Source organism: Gopherus flavomarginatus, chromosome 1 (assembly GCF_025201925.1).
Source record: "Gopherus flavomarginatus isolate rGopFla2 chromosome 1, rGopFla2.mat.asm, whole genome shotgun sequence".
Taxonomy (NCBI): domain Eukaryota; kingdom Metazoa; phylum Chordata; order Testudines; family Testudinidae; genus Gopherus; species Gopherus flavomarginatus.
In genome coordinates this window covers 309,025,692-309,047,483 of record NC_066617.1, presented here as the reverse complement: position 1 = coordinate 309,047,483, position 21,792 = coordinate 309,025,692, and the positions used below count along the sequence as shown (strand labels likewise).

Below are 21,792 nucleotides of genomic sequence, written 5' to 3'. Positions count from 1 at the left end.
GGGGAGGTGACAGAAATATAGAAAATAATAAGTAGTCCAGTTAGAAAGAGTAGATTGGAAGCTTCTGTTTTCCCTGTTTTGTAACACTGGAAGAAGGGACCATTCAATTAAACTGAAACCCAGCAAATTCAAAACTGATAAAAGGAAATACTTTTTCACACAGTATTAGACTATGGAACTCCTTGCCACAGAATGTCATTGAAGCCAAAAACTAGCAAAATTCAAAGAGATTAGACACCTATTTGGATAACAAAATATCTAGAAAAATAAAACAACAAAACAAATTATAAGGGATATACAACCTCTTGCTTCAGGACTCAAGCAAATTTCTAACTATGTAGGGTAAGGACAAGACTTCCAAAAGGAGCAGATTATCCCATATCTACCTACTGTAAAGTTTCTTGCACCTTCCTTTGAAGCATCTGGTGGTGGCCCCTGTCAGAGGCAGGATACTGGACCATAGGTCTGATCTAGTGTGGCAATTCATATGTTCCTAGCAGAGATTGGTCCAAAATATGGTTTCATTATTTCCTTTATTACCCACAGAAGTGACTAGCCAGCAGAACTAAACCACTGAAGTTTTTTTCATTACTTGATGATTTAGAAGAGATAAAGGAAGTGAGCATTTATGGTTTTGTGGGCATGTGCAGGAGGGTTAGAAGTACAACTTAACAGCTCAGAGCTAAAATTCATACCCTACTGTTAACCATCTTTCAGTCACACCTGCTATGGCAGATGATATCAAAACTAAAATTTTCCAAACATCAATTAGGACTAAAAATAGGTGCTATATCACCTGGTGCCTGTGCATTTCATATGACTGCACTAAGCCAGGTGGATTTGCAGTAACCATAGCATTTTACATACACCTGTAGATAAATGACTGAAAATAAATGTGGTTAATATTTATGTGCATTTTTAAATGTTTTGAAGTTATTTAATGTACTTCTTTTTAATGAAAAGGCAAGACAGTGATAGAAACTGAAGTTAAAAGCTATATTGTCAAAACTTGAAAAAGATTCCTTTTAGCAGTTATATTTGTTATCTTGAGGAGCTTCATATTAATTTGGACCTGCCTGTCCTAGAACCATAATAATTAAATGTAGAAAGATTCCTACTAAGTATATCCACTTGAGCCAATGGAAAATAATTCCCACACAAAACCCCTCAAACGCTCCAACTGATTAGAGTCCCACTGCCACATCTTGGAGAAAACGCTTCCATATCTAACAGAATTAAGAGTCATTTGCACAATAATAAAGTAATTTTCCTGAATAAAGGTATGAGGCACCGTTATTTCCCCCATTCAAAAATCCAAGTAGAGTTAAGATACAAAGGAAAGAAAGGCGAAATTGGACACTGTTACATCTCCAATTTGGCTATGGGTATAGGAATCTGATTCACCCTAATATCCTCCCCACAAAAGGAACTGCTTGTGCTTTTACATTCCTCAGCTTGTGTTGAAATGACAGCTAAAGATGCCTCTTTACCCAATAAAGGCATTTCCAGACTTTTGGTAATGCCTTATTGGGTGTTCCATTCCACCATGGTGGGGAAAGGGGGATTCCTGTGCTTCCTGTCATTACCTTTACTAACATTAGACAGATGGACCAGGAAAATGGAAGCCCTGAAAATATTTTTTTAATTTTAAAACATCCAAAGAAGTGTTTCTCAACCCCACCACTCCCCTTTTCATTATTTAATATTTGATATGTCCTTTTAAGTCCAACAGGACTAGATTTCTTTTGCCCTGCATCTCATGTAGGCATTTAGACCAGTTCAAAGCAGGTGTGAAATGTTGCACCATTGTGATTTGGCAGTGTTTTGCACACACTTTGCTCTGGCACAAATTACTACACACTGTGCAGGGCAATGGAGAAACATGTCCAGCTTGCTCATTGCATTATCCTACTATCAAACCATGTCAGCACAATTATGGATATCCACATTGTGACCATTTTTTGTTTGTAGAACAGGATAACACAAGTATAGCATGGAGCTGAGGAACAGGATCATATTATGTTATGATTAGGAACTAGGCTGTAAGACCAGTCCCTAAAATGGCTATAGAACCACACTGTTCCATGCACACTAAAAACAGAAAATGGTACTAAAATATGGGTGCTTCTTATTTAATCAGACAGCCATGTACTGACACAGTTATACTCTCCGTGTACATGGGCCCACAGATTCTCTACAATAAGTAGTATTCCAAAGTAGAAATCTAATATTGCTATTGAATTGCTGAGTATAAGACACCCACATTTCTAAACAGCTCACTGAGGCAGAGGCTGTACACTGTGTTGGGGGAAGGGGACCCAAACAAGCTTAGCAGACTACTTAGGGAGCAACATAGGCACTTAGGACCTGATTCAAAACCTGCTGAAGTCACTAGGGTCTGGTCTACACTGGGGAGTTGGGGGGGGGTGTCGATGTAAGATACGCAACTTCAGCTACGTGAATACTGTAGCTGAAGTCAAAGTATCTTATTCCGACTTACCTCTCGTCCTCACCGCGCAGGATTGACGTCCGCGGCTCCCCCGCTGACTCACTACCACCACTCGCTCCAGTGGAGTTCCGGAGTTGACAGGGAGCACGTTTGGGGATCGATATATCGCGTCTAGATAAATCAATTGCTATCCGTCGATACGGCGGGTAGTCTGGACGTACCCTAGGAATCCTTTACTTTACTTCAGTGGATTTTGCATCAGGTCCTCAGAGACTGAAAAAGGAGAGGACTGCACTGCTCATCAGTACAAACCTGTCCACTAGGCACTATTTGTCAGAAAGGAGGTTTGTCTGAGGGTTGAGATATTCGTGGGTAGAAATAATTATGAAGAACAAACTGAAATAGATGTTATGTTACATGCTTTATTTGCTGGCTTCTTTTTATTTTATTTTATTTTCCTTCAAATCTCTTCCCTTTCCTCCCACTTTGTTTCGGTGAGAAAGTATTTCTCGTGAACAAGCAAAACATTTAGTCACATAAAATATTCTACAAATGTGCAATATATGCACATTTCAGATAAATCCAACCTTAATGCTGTGTTGTGTCTAACTTTAGGATGTGGGTTCTTCCCAAGGATAGTGCTTATAGTGTATTAAAAATCTCAACATGCACCTATCTCCAAAAAGATGTAAGACTAGAAGGAGTGAAGGGGAGAGAATATAAAGCTTTCCATAGAAAGCTGATTTTTTTAAAGTGAAATGGCAAGTTTGAAATTTAAAATAAGAATGGATTTAAAAAAGATAAAACTAAATTACTATTTCACTGAAACTACTAAACATTCATGAAGGTGCATTTCCCTCTCCTAAGAGGCAGGAAAGAGTTATCCCATCCCAATCATTACTGGACAGCAGCACAGTGACCCATTAGGACAGAGGTTATTCCACCCAAAATAAACCTATGTTAATAATGGGTGTCACACATTAGGATGGAGAATCAATAACATGTTAACTACATCATCTATTTCTTTCTTGGCAGATTTTTAGTGAACAAAATGCTTACAGGGGAAAGCTGAAGATAACCCAAAGAAACAGATAATGAAACCGGTTTGGGATACATTATTTCTCAAAGAAAGAAGAGAAAAGAGAGCTCTCAGTACTACCTATGGAGAGGTGCTGAAAGGCAAAGAGTTTCTGGAACCTCTACCCTCAGTATTAGTTAAAGGACCAGGACAGAGATGTGCTATCCCACTGAGCTTTGCTGCTGTCAGACTATGTCACACAAACTCAAGGGGAGAAGACAAAAGACCAAGAAGGAGATGAGAGTTGGTAATAAATGGCATAGTCCACTCCAGAAGAATCAGACCAGATATAATTTAAATAAATAAATAAAACTTCTCAGCGAAAGTTCTGCCCAGGCTGGAAGACCTAGTAAGATATGAAAATAATACACTATCCACAGCTGTCAACACTGTGGCTCCAAAGACATCTTCCCCAGTACCTTCTTCACTATCTCCATGGTTCTCAAAAAAGCCCTGAAAAATGAAGTAAAAAACCAAATTTCCTTCAGAATTCTCCAACCTATTCTAGAATCCAGCACCAACCTCTAAGGAAATCCAAAAGAAAAGCACATAGAAGACAACTCACATCAAAGATGGACACTCTGGAGTTCAAGATATGATGGCCAAGAACAGAAAAAACAGTATTACATCCTTTTTTCAAAAAACACAACAACAACAAAAAACCCTCTCTATTCATCTCATAGGCATTCTTAGATACACTGAAAGAAATTTAGGCCACTAACTGAGACACACACCCATGCCTTTCTTCTACTGATGAAAGATAGCCAAAGAAACTTTGAACTTCTGCTCACACAGGTAGACTACACTTCTTCATCATTCCTCAGTTATCCCAATGCTGGAATGATAAATAGTTCTTGTCTAAAGCTAAAAACAGGCAAGATGTAAGTAGAATTTCAAATAGGTAATGGAAACCACTATGAAAAAATAGCTAACATTCCATCACCCTCACTAAGGGGCATCTGCCCCACTGTCATCAGAGTGGCATGCAGCCAAGAGGGCTTTCTGGACTCTTCACTGACAATAGACAGCCAAAAAGCAAAAAGGCAGCCTTCTTCTACCTGCCCCTAGCCGAAAGATCACATACTATCTTGCCAGATGTGGATCTCGTCATCCAGACTCTGTTATTGAAAATCACTGTATCTGGGAAGAAATTATAAATGCTAAAGAAACTTTAGTCAGTGCAACAACCTGACCTCCAACCTAGGCTGATAAAAGCACGCTTGCTCTGATTATATTAACTACTCATCGAACACCAGAAAGAGCGAGCCTCTGGAGTCTTCATCAGCAAAGCTGTCATCAGGCAGGCATGGGACCTCCTCAGAAATTGACTCTTACTATGTGACCAAGATCACCTGGGATGCTAAAATCCTCAGGAAAAATTGAAAGGTTAATAGTTAGATTGAGAGCGGTGGGAGTTGCAGATAAGATGATGAAATCCTAGTACACTTCTACCCCAATATAACGCTGTACTCAGGAGCCAAAAAATCTTACCACGTTATAGATGAAGCCGTGTTATATTGAACTTGCTCTGATCCACAGGAGTGTGCAGCCCCACCCCCCCAGAGCGCTGCTTTACTGCGTTATATCCGAATTCATGCTATACAGGGTCACGTTATATCAGTGTGGAGGTGTACCACTTAAGTCAATGGTAGAATTTCCATTGATTTCATGGAGAAGAATTTCACTCAGTGTCTTCTTGGCAGCTAGTCTTTGGCTTTAAAACCCCTTTCCATGAGAGTTAAAAATGTTCACAAAACCTCACCACTTGCAGGGGCGGGGTGACGGGGACATAACAGACTGATCTTTATCACTTATTTCCATAATAAAATAATTTAAAACATTTACAAAACATTCAGCCTTCCCTTAGGAGTGTGAAAAGAAGACATAATTCTAGGTTTTTGTGTAAAACGCCGATATGTATTTATATAAACTTGTAATGCCCTCACTCATATGCCACTGTATAAATAAGGTATAAGTACAAAGACAGCGAGGTTGAAACCAACTAAGAATAACATGGTTAGCAAAAAACCCAATTATTTTAATACAGTTGAGGATCAGAATTATCAATTTAAGAATAGGGAATTAAAATCACACAGTGATAATCATCCAGGAAATTTAACTTAAAAGAATATGACACATTAAAAGATAAACTACAGCATAAAATAAAGATAATTGAAAATAAGGACAGTTGATATTCACCTTCACTATTTTTTTTAATGTTCTGTATCAGCATTTTATGAAACAAATATTAAATGTATTAAAAGCTGATAAAAGATGTGCATGAAACTGTGTTCAGAATTATCAACAGTTAATATAATGTTGTCAAGACACTACAGGCTATTTCATTAATACACTTCCATATAAAGGAAAATAAGAAACAACTTTATTGAGAGCATTCTTGATTGTCTTAGTTACAGTCTTTTTATAGCTTTCAAAGCTACAGTTATGATAAAGGCACCATACCGTGAAGCTGTTGTTGACGTTTTTTGTGCTTGATTCAGCTACACTGGCATCTGACAGGTCAACTTCATCAAATATAAGAGACTGTGAACGGAAAATAACACAAACACATTAAATACCACTTTTAAGCACACTTACCCTACTGCACTTTCACTTCCACACTATTGTTTTAGGAATCAAATGAAAAAAGTAGAAAAATTACTAAGCAGATAAATCTTTCTAATTTCACCTTTCAGAGGGAACCATGTAACAATCCGATCAGTAGGAAAATTCAAAAACATAAGTGGGCTGAAAATGAATTTTATCCCAGTCAAAAAAGTAATCTTCATTTCAAAATTTGAGAAAATTTACAATATTATATCTAGCCTTTGAGAACCACATAAACATGCCATAATAGAGTCAAAGAAGAAAGATACATATAATAGTCTGGCAGAGTCTACTTTAAACATCACAGCCTATTTGCCAGCATTAAGTCTGCTGGGAAAGGGTTAAATGGGATCTGCTGGCTCACTGAAGCTCATTGATGACCAGTACAAAAATTCCAGTCATGTCTCTCTCCTCCCTTCCTGTGCTGTGGGCAAAAGAGAGTAAAAAAGAAACACACACACACACACACACACATTCAGCTCATGGCAGGGAGCCTAACTAAGGATGGTCCTGCAGTTGAGGCAGGTATAACTGGGATGGCAGGGGATCTGGATTTAATTCCCAGATCTGCCTCAGTTTCCCCTCTGTAATATATGAATGATCCTGCCATTTTCCCACCCCTTGTCTGTCTTGTTAATTAAAGTTGTCAGTTCTTCAGGGCAGTGACTGTACATCTGTGCCGAGTTTGGTTGACTCATGCCCCCATTCTTATCTATGGGACTCCTTTGATGCACCATGCAGCTCAGTCACCAGGGAGACTGTAGTGCATTATGGGAAATGTAGTGGGGTCAAGGAAGCCAATCAATAGGAGCAAATGAGGGCCTGAAGCACCTGAACTGCCACTCCCAGAAGGCACCATGGGGGCTCACGCAGACGCAGCTTAATGACAAACTGACTTGAAATTAAACGTTTCAGTTCAGTTCAACAAACTGAAACATTTCCATTTGGATCAAACTGACCTGAAATGAAATATTTCATTTAGATTTTCCTACCAGAAAGGACAGTAATTTCTGAAAATGAAATTTTCCCACTGAAAATTTCAGTTTTTCAGAACTCATTTTTCCATTGAAAAATTCATTTCAAGGGATGACTCCTGACTATCATTATTTAGTATAATCATTTAAGTATCTTTCAGGACAGTGCCCTTCAGACAGTAATAGCTTGAACTCTGAGGCTTAACTTGAAAAATATCCCTCCAATGTTTTTTTCCTTTTTAAAATTTATTTTTCTAAGTAAAAAAAAATGGAAATCAGCTTATTAACATTATTTGACTAATTTGTTTAAAAAGGGTAAAAGAACAGAAACAAACCACCATACCTAAAACTCAGAGGTGTATGTAACCTGTCTTCTTTTGCAAATTATTTTTGTATACTAATTTTTATAAATAGCAAATTGGTTGTGAAAACAAATCACTGTTATTTTAAATTGATGTTCTAATTTTAATAAACCTAAGAGACAATTGGTGGTACAAGTATAAGGCATTCGTTCCCATAAGGCAGTCTCTTACATCTTTACCTTTGAATCCTTGGCATAGTAAAGGGTACGGCCTCGAAGTTTGAAATAACGTTTTTTCCACCTCTGAAAAGAACTTGTTTGCTTCAGTAGTAGCCCTTCCTTTACACTTGTCTGAAAACAAGAAAAAAAATATTTAACTACATCAGAACTGGTACAAATATCCAAGTATCTAAATATACTATATAAAAAAATTCTTAGACCCTTGTAAACAATTTTCTGTATAAAGATATTCATTATTTTTATTTGTATTCATGTATATGAGATTATGATTGATTCTATCATTTGACAATCAAAGTATGCACAATTATTTTTAACAATGAGAATACTGGCAAAATGTTAATTTTGTGTACGCATTCAAAAAGCAATGGAGATATACATTGAAAATGCAAATAACTATTCTGAAGATTAAACTGCTATTTAAATTCCAAAACCACAATATTGTGGTGAGCAATGATTGGCAGTTGCACAATTCTGAAAAAAAATATTAGCTATCTATGCCATATAAGCGCATACAGATCCTACTCTGTGGCATCTCTATTCTTGCTACCCCTTTCCTCTAACTATTAAAATGGAAAAGAAGACAGCAACTGAAACTTGGAAGAACAGTGTCAAAAGCACAATAAATTAATGTGTTTAGAAATGTTTTGGCAATATCTGCGGGCCTCATCACACCATTGATTTTTAAGCACTCTCCATGTACATTTCATAGGAGGAATTTTTATAACTTAATGGTATAATATAGTTGTGCACAGTGGCCTATATCACTGAGAGTCTTAAATACACAAATTTCTCTTTGGAAGTACACTATTAAAAGGGAAACAAAGATACTTATGGGTCTGGATTCTCTGCTCTGAAATGGTCTCTGAAGTATGGTATTTCCATTTTGTATTATGTCATGATGCCGATGTCATAGTACAGTGCAATTTCTAGACAACATGATGCAAAGTTCACTTACAAGTTGATCTGGACCACTTATAAGCTTAATCAAAGAGTATCTGACATATTCTTCTTTCAATGGATGTCAAATTCTTCTTAACTTTAACATAATACATTCACAAGAAAAAGGAAAATATACCTTTTTGTTCCACTATTTCCCATTGATGAATGTGAAACAATTATTAAATGTATCCATAGGATGGCTACTGTACTAAATTCTTTAGTGTTTTTTAAATAAAATGCCCCAAAATATATCTAACAAAGATAAAATATTTTCACGTGATGTAATGGATTTAATTTGTTAACAATTCAGTCAACAGTAGTCACAGGCACACACACCAGTTTTGGTTTTGTTTGTTATAGCCATACTGTACTTGTGTTTTGTACCCCTCTTTGAAATTTTCATGGTGCACATGAATTACAAGCATATGATTTATGTATATGTAACACAGTTCAAAAGCGAGAATAATAAAGAAATGAGTTCCATACAATTTAACCTCTGTATCCAATGATCCTAATTCCCTCTTTAAATACATAACGGGCACTGGCACTTATCTTAATATTATCCTGAAAGTGGAAAAATCTAAATGTATGTTATGATATAAATGGCATACATTATGGGAAGATCAGAATGTACATTAAAAACCTTTTTCATGAAGGAGATACATGAATTTAAAATCTATAGAAAGAACATAAATCTGTTGGCCTATTTATTTTTCTAGACTTTAAAAAACACACAGTTTTCCTGAAGATTAAATTAAATCTTTAATGTCATTTCTACAAAAACAGGCATTATTATGGCTCTCTCTCTCCCTTTTAGAGCACTAATAATATCGCACAAACACTCCACATGTTTAATGTAACCAGGGGATTGTGTTGTCCATTAAATGGCTCCGGAATTGTAAACGATTAATCAAAACTCTATGACAAATCTTTTAAACTCCCATTTTAACTATGAGAAAGTTGTTTTCTCAAAAAAAAAAATCCTTCTAAAGTTGGAGGTGAAAAACCATTTAACCACTATAGCATTTATTTTTTGCATATGTAGCTATTACAACAGATCCTGATAATAAATATTCTTATTAATTTAAAATAGTCAGGTAATGTACTTTCATTCGTGTACAGTGTAAATGCTTTCATCAACAGACATACACTACTGAGAGCAGAGTACTTGCATCATCCAGTTCCACTGGTACAAAATCCAACCCTTTCTACAGAACTTTGCTCCAGGGATGCAGTAAGCCCAGACCTTCACTTGCTTGGCAATAGATGATACGTAAAGCTATGATTTAGTCATGGACGTCAAAGATGTCCATGATTTCAGCCAGTGCCAGCTGGGAGCTGCAGGGTCCCCTGCTGCCTGCGGAGCCAGGGAGCTGTGGGGTACCCTGGCCGCTCCAGGCGACAAGAGCCCTCCACCACTCCCGGCTACCACAGGCAGCAAGGGGAAGCCCCGCAGTTCCAAACCACCAGTGGAGGGGGACCCTGGAGTTTCAAGCTTGCCCACCACTACCCAGGCTCCCCATTTTGACATGGATATTTTTAGTAAAAGCCAGGGACAGGTCACGAGCTTCCATGAATTTTTCATTATTGCCCGTGACTTTTATTAAAAATATCTGTGACAAAATCTTAGCCTTAATGGTAGGTCACTATAGAGAGAGACGGAGAGGTCTTGGCTGGTCTCTCTCACTTGGGACCAGTCCTGGGAGATGAGGAAGAAGTAGTGATTGAAGCTGTCAGCAAACAGCAGGGCCTGGAGAGGGGGCAGCAGCTTTTCCTGTGGCTCCAACCCTAGCTCCCTGTTTTCCAGAACCCTGGGCTGCCCTCTCTTCAAGCTACCTCCTCAATCTCTTCTGCTTCCAGGCATGCTCCAGAAGAAGAGGTGGTGGCTTGGCAAGGATATATATATGCTGTGCAGCAGTGCGAAGGGGGAAACAACTTACATATGTGGGTGCCTCCTGGAACCCAATGCATGCACAAAATGGGATGCTGCTGAAAATGAAATTGAGAGCACTGAATTCACAGAGGTGTGCAGCTCTTGGTTGTATGTTGATTAGCAAGCCCCACAGGTCAGTGTGGTGCAATCTTGGAACACATGGGCTTTAATATTTTGTGTAACATGTACAAATGCAGACTTTTATCTCCATACATTTTTGGTAGTGATCTCTGCTACTTGGAAGATTACCTGGGCCACCTCCACAGGAAAATTCCGATTGTGCCCCTACTTTGGTCCAAAAATCTAACCTTTACAGTGCGATACTTCCTGGGGTTGTGAGGCACATCCCCACCACCTGCCCTTAGCATCAGGAAGTCTTGCCTGTGCCTGCTGTGGATCAGCTCTCTGAAACCACCAGCCTCTGGCAAGACAAGACTGACCTTCCAGGCCTTCACAGCCCTAATTCTCTCTGCAAAGATTAGCAAAAGATACGCACCAACCACTGAGTCCTCTGAGGGTCCCTCTGGACTGCTCAGCCCATTCCATTGAACGCACACAGAACTCTCAGATACACTACTCCCAAAGGAAAAGCACCCTTCTGTTTACAAGATTCAGCTCAGAAGTCACCTCTTGGGGAGGTGGAGTATCTACACCAATGGAAGACGCTCTCTCGTCAGTGTTGGTAGTGTCTTCATTAGTAAGTGTAGACAAGCCCATAGTTTATCATCAAAGAATAGTGATTCAAATGACAGAAAGTAAGAATATTGGAAACAAATGGTTACACATAAAACAAAATCATAACATGCTTTCTAGATCCTAAACTTAATTAAAAGGCACTGCCCAATCTCCTACAATATATACAATATACCCGAAGTACTTTTCCCAGCATTTTCAACCAATTTGGCTGAGATCCCTTTTCATAAAATCAAGCCTGCTGGCAGCTTGGCCTCACAGATTAAAGGAATAAGGGTATAAATAAATAATGGAGATATCCTATCTCCAAGAACTGGAAGGGACCTTGAGTCCAGCCTCCTGCCTTCACTAGCAGAACCAAGTACTGATTTTGCCCCACATCCCTAAGTGGCCCCCTCAAAGATTGAACTCACAACCCTGGGTTTAGCAGGCCAATGATCAAACCACTGAGCTATCTGTCGCCCCCACACCTCCATACCTTTTAGTTATTTCCCCAAAAGTTCATTGTCCTTACTGGTTCGCTTCTTCCTCTAAATTTCCTCTCTTTGAAGATTTCACAATCCTTCATTAGCATTTGGCTCACGCTGTGAATAGATACCCATTTTGAACCATACGGTCCTTAATTTACACCTAAACAAACAAACACACATTTCTTGCCTGAAAGAAAACCTGCTTTACACCATTCTGGTGACCAATCTCTAGTCACAGACCTTAAGAACATAATTTTCAGTGTGTATACATAACTCCATATGCTTTGCAATGTCTATGACGACCTGTGCGATACAGGCTTTCATTAGAGACTTACATGACATTCTTTTGATGAACCCCCTACTAACCCATCTGCCAGCTGGCATTAAGAGTTCCTTGGGTCATATATAGATCACATTGCTAACCCCCAGAGTTGAGAGGAAAACCTTCAGTTACAAATGGAGCAGAAACCAAAGCAGTAATAATGTCTCCTTGAGTCTTCAGACAAGAAAAATCAAAGAGCCACGAACTGACCCATTCACCTCAGCAGAATATTAACTCTGAAGCAAAATGGAAACAATTGTCAATATTGTTAACTACTTCACTGCTGTAATTTGGCAGAAGCATCCAGTTAATGGGTGCATCTCACAAGCCTGCACTGCGATGCTTGCCAAAAGTTCTGTCTCCCACTCAACTGCTAAAACCTCCAGCTTCCCCCATGACAGCTTGTGTATCCAATTATACACGGTCACTATAAAAATCTGCACACAAACTAAAAACTAAAAATTTAGGGACAGAGCAAATACTCACGAATAAAATAGCCAGTACAATGAAATTTTCCTTTAGTTATCACTGAACTTGGCTGTACGCTCAGCAAACTGAAATTAATGCAGAGGTGGGCAAAGTACAGCCCGCAGGCCACATCCGGCCTGCAGGACCATCCTGCCAAGCCCTTGAGATCCCAGCCAGAGAGGCTAGGCCCTCCCCAACCCCCCCGCTGTCCTCCCTCCCCCACAGCCATGCCGCCACACGGGCAGCGCTCTGGGCAGCAGGGTTGCACGCTCCTGCCAAGCAGCGTGGCAGCATGTCTGGCTCCAGCCAGGCAGCGCGGCTGCCAGACATGCTGCTCTGAGCGGCATGGTAAGGGGGCCAGAGCTGAGGGGCTGGATAAAGGGAGGTCCCAGGGACAGGGAGGGGTGGATAAGCGTGGGGTCCCGGGGGGGGCCTGTCAAGGGGCAGGAGTGTGGATAGGGGTCAGAGCAGTCAGGGGACTGGGAGCAGGGGGAGTTGGATGGGTCAGGGGTTCTTAGAGGGGCAGTCAGGGGGCGGGAAGTGGGAGGGGTCAGATGGAGGCGGAGGCCAGGCTGTTTTGCGAGACACAGCCTTCCCTACCCAGCCCTCCATACAGTTTTGCAACCCCAATGGGGCCCTTGGGCCAAAAAGTTTGCCCACTCCTGAATTAATGACTATCACCTTTTGTTCATTTTAGTTTCACTAGTTCTGAGTTAAAAGGTTTAAAATGGGTAAAATGACTCTTTCCAGGCAGAAGAGCGGAATGTAAATACCACATACATCAGAAAATCAAAATTGCAAAATTACAGAAATGTGTATGACTTTTTCCAGAGATACAATCAAATTACACTGCTGATTAGGCTAATTTTAATAAAGTCATGCTGGACTTGATCCTGTACCAAGTGAAGTCCATGGGAGTGTTGCTATTGTCTTCAATGGCTGCAGGGTAGGCACTCAAAGATTTTGTTGTTCCATAAAGTACATGTAGGTATAACTATAAAATAACACAAACTACTAAAACTACTCAAGAGAGATGCCTCCCACAAGCAAAAAGCAAAAATTCCATTACAATTCCACAGGGAAGAGTAAATAGTGTCTGTGGTTCTAGGGTAATGGTCTAACACCTTTAAAACGTAAACTGCAGCAATCATCCCTTACTAAAGGATGTAACAAGAGCATTGCCGCAGAGAGGCACATTAACACTGCTGCACACTTTCAATTCAAATCATTCTTTGAAAGAAAGTATAAACAAAAATTACAATAAAATCAATCTTATAATTAGGTCTGTCTCAACAAATATTCAATTTTTCCTTTATATTACTTTGTTGGTTTTCTCCTTTTAAGGACACTAACAAATTCCATTGATTAAGACACAACTCTAAGTAGTTGTACTCAGTAGAAAGCAGGCTGTTATTTCTGGCTATCAAATCCACTAAATGTTATCAACATTTGTGAAAATACTGAACTTTTGGACAATATAAATGTTGTGAAGACCTATAAAGTGATAAGAGAGCATTCCCAGAATCTTAATATTTACTGACTTTTCTGAAGAACCTAAACATGCATCAGTACTATACCCCTCCATTAGTAAAGGCTTTCCAAACAATTTTGGTTACAAAATGATCTGTCATTATACCATATTGTTTCTGATATTTTAATAGCTTTAAGTCTGTGTAAGACAACAACAGGTGTTATAACAAACTGCAGCTCATATCATTACTCTAGTTTATCAAATGCCTGTTAGTTGACACATTAAAGTGCTAGGTATCTTTGAGACTTTATAGATAGGCCTGAAAGGATTAGCTATTTATTGGTAAATGTCAGTAAATGTTGATTTTAGCATACACATACAAACTGACAAAAGCTATTTCCATGGATAATCATCAAAATATACAGATAAGCAAACTAAGAAAAATGCTGCCTGAGAACTTAGAGTTTAAGAATACTTACTGAGTATATTTTGACATCTGATGTTGACAATTTGTGTTCTAACAGTTATCAAGTGTTAAATATGTGAATCTCAGCATCTAATGCCATTAGATAACTACTGTCAGACCCACCTCCATAATTCCTGCAACTGTGAAAATGTATATTGATAAAAATAAAAAATGCTTTAAAATGAACAGAGATATTATCCATCAAAATTAAAACACAAAAATTGAATTCTGCCAGGCCTACTTTTAGAGCATTTCCTTTTGAGTTACAGATTATACAGTTTAAAATAATTCATTGGTTTCATTGCATTCCAAGTTTATATTGACTTCACTCCACTTTACTAGAAGGTGTGGGAAATTCTGGTTACTTATGACATATTTTGAATTCAGTTTTCTAACTATTCCCCAACAAGTTTAATACATATGCTCTTAGATTAGCCAGTTCAATGAAACCTTGCATCCACAATAACTCCTTGGACAGGGCACCTCTTTCCAGCAGATTTCAGTGGTGAAAAAAAAAAGATTACTCTCTAATTCATTGTTCACTGCCCAGAAATCCATATTTTTAAGTGTGAAAAGCAGCAATCTAATTGATGACTATGGTAAAAGTGTGCCAGGAAACCGTGCAACATGGAAAAAGCAGTTTATAGCAACTGATTCCAGATAAAGCTAAAAAATTATGGACTGTGCCTACTGTCTTTTAAATTTTCATGATTTATGTAATCTGGCATCCTGGGGACTGGATTAGGCTTTTCATATTTTATTAAAAAGTTTGATTTAGCTTCAAAAGATGCCTTTATACCATGCAGTTCTGTGAAGATATGGTGTAAACCAATGGCTCTTAAACTGTGATCAACAGAGCACTTGCTGGTAGGGCAATACGAAAAAAATTATTCTGAGTTATGAAAAATTTAGAGGTTTGAAGATTTGTTTTTGTTCCACACTGGGATAAGACCAAGACCGTTAGAAATTTTTCACAAAAAACAAGAGAAGGACCAGCCCAGAATAGTCAATAGCCCAGTGGGTAGGGCACTCACCTGGGATGAGGGAGATACAGGATCAAACCCTGCTGTGAACCCACTGAGCTAAACAGTCAGACTCTCTAGATCTCTCCTGTTGGAGCTGTTCCACTTTATATAAATAATTAAATATTCCTTGGGACAAAGAGATACGGATTCTCAAGCCACTTGGTTAGGGCACAACCAGGGATATGGGAGACACAGGTTCAAGTTCTTATTCTGCCCAAATCAATGCATGGACTTATTACATATTCATAGGCAGAGAGAATCAGGCAGAGAAGAGACTTGAACCTGTCTCCCCGACATCTCAGGTGAGTTCACTAACCACCAAAGGCTATTGGTTATGCTAGGGTTTTTTTTTTTTTTCCTTTCTCTCTTGCTCTGAAATTTCAGCTTGGACTCAAGAAACTTTCCCAACAAAAGTTTTGATGAATCAGCAGTTTCTGACCCCAAGAGAAAAATTTTGATGCAAAATTCCCCATCAGCTCTACTTGCCAGTGATCTGTGGGGAGCTGACTTGTTACATTGTACAGGCTCCACTCCTTATTTCCAGCTATAGCTTGATTCTCATTAAGAGAACAAAAGCACCGATGGGTATTCAGAAGACTGGACTCTTTTCTCAGTTCATTTATAGACTTTCTGTGTCACTGCAGGTAAATCACTCATTCTCTGTGCTTTGATTCCCAATCTGCAAAGTGAGGATAATACTTCCTTACCTCATGGTGGTGGTGTTATTGCCAGCTGTGAGGGGTGTACAACCCCACACCGAAAAGGAAGAAGTTAAGTGCTATTTAAGGCCCAGGCCACCCCAACCCCCGCACCTGAAAAGCATATATGTGCTGGAGGAGGAGCTTAAAAAGAGAAAAGAACAATTCAGTAGCTGACAGTCAGTGGAGATAACAGATCAACACTCTTAGCACCACCGTGGGAGGTCCAGGTGCTTGGGGCTTCTGGCTACTGGAATTCTGCCAGACCTACTGAGGATAAGAGGACTCTGGACACTCACAAGAATCAATTCTCTCCAGTCCTCTGCAACATCTACATGCAACCACCGGGTGACTTGGTCAGATGACATGGACTCGACTGCCAACAACACTAGTTGACCTATATCTCTACCTTGCATCACAAACGACCATACTGCTACCACCAAGCGGGCTCAGAGCTTGAACGAGATGAACCCATGGATGAAGAAAAGATAGCTGAATCTGAACCAGAGCAAAACAGAGGTGATCCTCATGGGCAGAGAAAAGTATTTTGAGGATTTGCAGCCATAATGCTATCTCCTTTGATTGAAGGGTCACATCCACAATTGGTCAATTCAGTCTGCAGTTTGGGTGTACTCTCGGATTACTCCCTGACGCTGAGCTCTCACATCACAATGGCCATGACTAAATGCTTTCTACCATCATCAATTAGCTAGGAGACTTCATCCCATCCTGGTGGATGAACATTTGGCCTCATTTATTCACACCTTTGTCACTTCTCGGCTGAACAAATACAACACAATATACCTGGAAATGAAACCTACAGCACTCAGGAAACTCCAACTAGTACAAAAAGCTCCACTCTCATTTTCTTTTCCTAGTTACTAAATCTTTAGATAGTTTATTATAGGATTGTCTTTGGTGTGAGATCTCAGATGTAACTGACCGAGGGTAAGTGTCTGGTCTTTGGGACTGGTAGTAATCTGAATATTGCTGAGATGTTTGGTGTAAGGTAAGCTTAACTGGGTGGTAAGATACACAAGGGACTGTCTGTGCCTCCATATTGCCTGAAGAGTTTTTTCACTTGATAATTGGTGATATCTAAGTATAGAACTCACAACCAATTTGGAGTTTGTGACCTGCTTCTGAACAGTCTTGGACAGGTATTCACGCTCTTGAGCCACTGGAGGACAGCTTGACAGATATTATGTATGTTTTTAAGCTAACAAGATTGCCTCTGCTTCAGAGGGCCCTAGAGCGAGGGACTCTCTTTCCCATGACCTCTCTCCACTTTTAAGCATTACCTTAAGAGTTTTTACCTAAAGTTATTTTCATTAGCCCCTGTGATTACCACCATTATTAACTGTGTGCATCCTCTTTCTCCATCACTGCACCTTGTGTGTTCTCCTCCCACCACACACACACAATTTGTTTTAAAAGAGTGTTTTCTCTTTAAATGTTTTTCTTCTGTTGTATTTCCTGTTTTGCTGTAGAACCCCTCAGGCACTCTGATATGAAAAGTCCACCGATCACTTGGCAGCTAGTGTAATTAAATTAGAACAACAAACGTAAGAATAGGACTATTCAATTACCTTCACTGCAATAAAGATATTGTAATTATTCACTCTTTTACTATGAGTTGTGCAGTTAAATATGAACTTTTCATTTTAAGTTTTAAGTAGCATGATGTCTGTTTTTTCCATTAAAGCAATTTAACAGATTATTAACAAAGTAGTTTTAATAAAAAAACATGGAAAAATAGAAATGACAAGCATGGAAATAAATGTGCTAGAGTATCAAAACTGTCAAAAAGTTATACTTCTATAATTACTGCCTTTCTTTTTATCAATAAAGAGTTGTCCATAAAAAATAAATTCTCAATTTCATACAAACAGGCATCTTATGCACACGTGTTGAGTTAGGATTTAGCATCCCTTGCAGCTGAGAGCATCTATGTACCATACAGCATGTTTACGTACGGACTAGTATTCAAAAGTATAGTCAATGGAATTAAGGGTTTATTTCCACTTTATAAAAACTGCAAACATTTATCATCTTATTTGTAATGTGTTTTTTAAATTCTCATTATGTACATAATGCATATACTCCCTATTCAGAGGCAAAATACTTCTATGCATGCCAGCATCATACTTACGACACAGATCTACAATAATCACAAAATTTTAAAGTGCAGACTCGAGTCCATTCTTAGCTCTCACCATTGTGAGAGAAGAAACTAGGGGGAGGATAACTGCATGGTGTAGAGTATCAGCCATAACTTAAAATTACTTGACTTTCTTGTGTTTAGATCACAAACTTCATATGTAAATATACTGTAACATGGCCTTATTATCCTTCACTTATTTATTACACAGATTTTAGGATTTTTTAATCTGACCGCCTCCTTTGTGCCCCCTTGTGGGCCAGGGTCACACTACAGGCAGCTAATTTCTATTTGGTTGTGTTCAAATCAAACTTATTTTCTTTGTCAAAAATACCCCTCCTGGGGGGGGGGGGGTACTAGGTTTATTAATATAAAAAAATGCAAATAAAACTCAAAATCCCAAATAAACTCCATTCATAAACCACATGACACAAGGTTTCTCTTCCTCCTCCCAGATCTTTCTGCCTGGGGCCTTTGCAGTCCCTCCTCTGCTTGGACAGGGTCTTACCCAAGCCTCCCTGCCTGAAGAGTTTTCCTTGCTCTCTGCAGACTCTGCCACAGTTTCCTGAGTCTTGCCTCCTTCACTGCAACTTCCTGCTTCTTTTATACTTGGATCATCTGACAGGTGGGGCTCAGGCAGAAATCACAACTGTCTTAGCCCCAGGCTCTCCAGTCCCTGGGTCAAGCCACCCTGTTACACTGACCTAGTCAATTTCTATTAAATTACAATAGAACCTCAGAGTTACAAACACCTTGGGAATGCCGGTTGTTTGTAACTCTGAACAAAATGTTGTGGTTGTTCTGTCTCAAGTTTACAACTCAACATTGATTTAATACAGCTCTGAAACTTTACTATGCAGGAAAAAAATTCTGCTTTCCCTTTATTTTTGGTAGTTTATGTTTAATATACTACTGTACTGTATTTGCATTTTTTTTTTAAATCTCTACTGCCTGACTGCATAATTCTGGTTCCAAATGAGGTGTGTGGCCAGTTCGTAACTCTGGTTTTTGTAACTCTGAGGTTCTACTATACGTTGTTTGAAGAGAAAAAATTATCCTGAGTAAAGATGTCTTATATCAAATTTTCAGCCACTGAAGAAATGTAGGGACTACCAAATGTAGGGACTACCAAACTACCAAAAATAAAGGGAAAGCAGAATTTTTTTCCTGCATAGTAAAGTTTCAGAGCTGTTTTAAAAATTCGTGAACCTAGTTTATACTAGTGTTAAACTTAGTATATACATTAAAGATAGGTAAAGTTGTTTTCTGACATCTCTCAATGAAATGTCATATATGAAAACAGGTCAATGTGTTTCTTTGGTATTTGCTTGTCTTCTACAACAACAAATCAGAAGCTAATACAACTTTTTCCTCATAACTGTTAACCTGTTTCTGTAGAGTTTTGCTTTGTGTGAATCTCTAGGTGATCGCTTCAGGATTGTCTGAAGAGACATGATTAGTTCTACCCTATTGAGAGCATGAAAGAAGTGACAAGACCTTTGGAGACAGTACTGAACTATCTTCTTCGTGCACGTGGCCTAAGAGCTATGTTGAATGCCCAACTGCATGAGATGCAATAAGATGAGAATTGTGTGTTACGATTTTATAATAGGCCTTGTGAAGAAGACACAAGTTTTTAACATCCTAGCATGGAAGACGCAACTGCCAACATTGCAGGGTTCTTTTAGCTCATGAGAGATTGATGTATTGGCTTCAGAAGGGCCCTCACGCAAGATCATTCCAGTTAGTGGTAATGAAGGGCATTTGGTACTTCCAGCCCTATGTACCATAGCATTGCCAGGTTTATGATTAATAAAACTGATCCATGATTCTTTCAAGCAGCATGACCTGAATTTGATATGCACACCTGGCAGCAGAATATAGTAAATGTGAAACACTTCCATCAAATAATCTCATGCAAAAAGAACTGCTTTGCATAGTAGCACTTGGGAACAAAAGCTAGTACCCAGAGAATAAGTTCGGTAACAAAGAAATGCAGAACTTACACTTCAAAGTATAGTCCTAAAATTACAATTTTCCTGCCTTTGTTTTTGGTGGTGGTTAGTTTTATTTTAATCTAGTTTATTTGATTGAGGTCTTTTGGAGAGATTTAATTTCAAATAAATTAAAGAGCTGTGTTTAGGGGGCAAGAAGGAGAAGACAAAAAAGTTATTACAACTACTATTGCTAGCATTTATAAAAACCAAAGAATGCAAAAGGGAATGCAAATCTTACTATTCACTTCACAGCATTTTGTAATCCAACTGTATTTTTAAGCTTCTTTGCAGATTTTTAAAACTATGTGTAACTACAGTTGGCATTCAAGCTATCACCATTCAATCACTTATCTATGGGCTGGTCTACACTGGGGGGAGTGGGGAGAAATCGATCTAAGATATGCAACTTCAGCTATGCTATTTGCGTAGCTGAAGTCGAAGTATCTTAGTTCAACTTACCTGGCCGTCCTCACAGCGGCAAGTCAACTGCCGCAGCTCCCCCGTTGACTCATCTTACTCCTCCTGCTGAGGTGGAGTATGGGCATCAATTCGGGGAACGATTTATCACATCTAGACGAGACGCGATAAATCAATCCCCAATAGATCAATTACTACCCGCCGATCCAGCAGGTAGGTAGACGTGGCCTAAGTCTCTTCCCTTTCCCCATGCCAAACATGTGCTTGCTAGAACCATCATGGGGCAGGAACCACATCTATTTGCCTAACTTCCGGTAGTTGGGGCACTTTAACAAAGTTTTAAATAAACTTTCAAAATAATTTAAAAATCTAAATAAGGGACAGAAAAGTACAGTCATGCTAACTTGAAAGTATCTGTATTTCTCATGCAATTTCATTTGACTGATATTTTCTTTCCACTTAATATCTCTACCGGATCACTCCTGGGAAGTGGTAGGATATTTATATATAATCTCAGTAAACTGGTATAGTTTTCAACAGCAATTCAATAAGTCAGTGTTATAAGAAGAATGCTTTCAGAATCCTTTCATTGCCAAAAAGCATTCAAAATGAACTGATTTACAAAAAAAGTTTTCCCACAAAAGGAGGCGGCACCAAGCATTAAAAGTGCCTCAGACTTGTTTTATCAGATTTCCTCTTAAAATTCTTGGTCAGCTTTTTGATTGCTAATCTCAATCATTCAGCTACCAGGGAGTGCTCTATAAAGCTGATTAAATTGAGGCCATTTGCTTCTAAGAGAGTCCAGACACGAGCCCTTTTCCTTTCAATCATTTGTTCTGACTAGTCATCCAAACCTCCCACCCTGCTCAGTTGTGGGAAGCAGAAGAGTTAAGCAAACTGTTAATTCGATCTGATGGTTTTGATTGAAATCCTCTATTCTCTGTCCACTTGACTCTAGTGAGCGCAGTGTGCAAGAGATGTTTTATCTAGTCCAGAGCCATCAGAAATTAGATACAGAACAGGATTAAGACACACAGACATGTATTCAGTAGATTTTAAAAAGGCTAAGGCAATCTCCACTTT

At 38.9% G+C, this 21,792-nt stretch overlaps 1 protein-coding gene across 1 annotated transcript in view; it reads right to left on the bottom strand.

The window, feature by feature from the left end:
• DGKH (diacylglycerol kinase eta) overlaps nucleotides 1-21,792 on the bottom strand; it is a 275,087-nt gene that overhangs the window by 123,876 nt on the left and 129,419 nt on the right. Inside the window, exons 3-4 of the mRNA XM_050947072.1 lie at nucleotides 7,650-7,760; nucleotides 5,991-6,071 (exon numbers count right to left, since the gene is read on the bottom strand). Coding sequence (XP_050803029.1) covers nucleotides 5,991-6,071; nucleotides 7,650-7,760 — 192 coding nt within the window. The remainder of the gene's footprint in view (nucleotides 1-5,990; nucleotides 6,072-7,649; nucleotides 7,761-21,792) is intronic.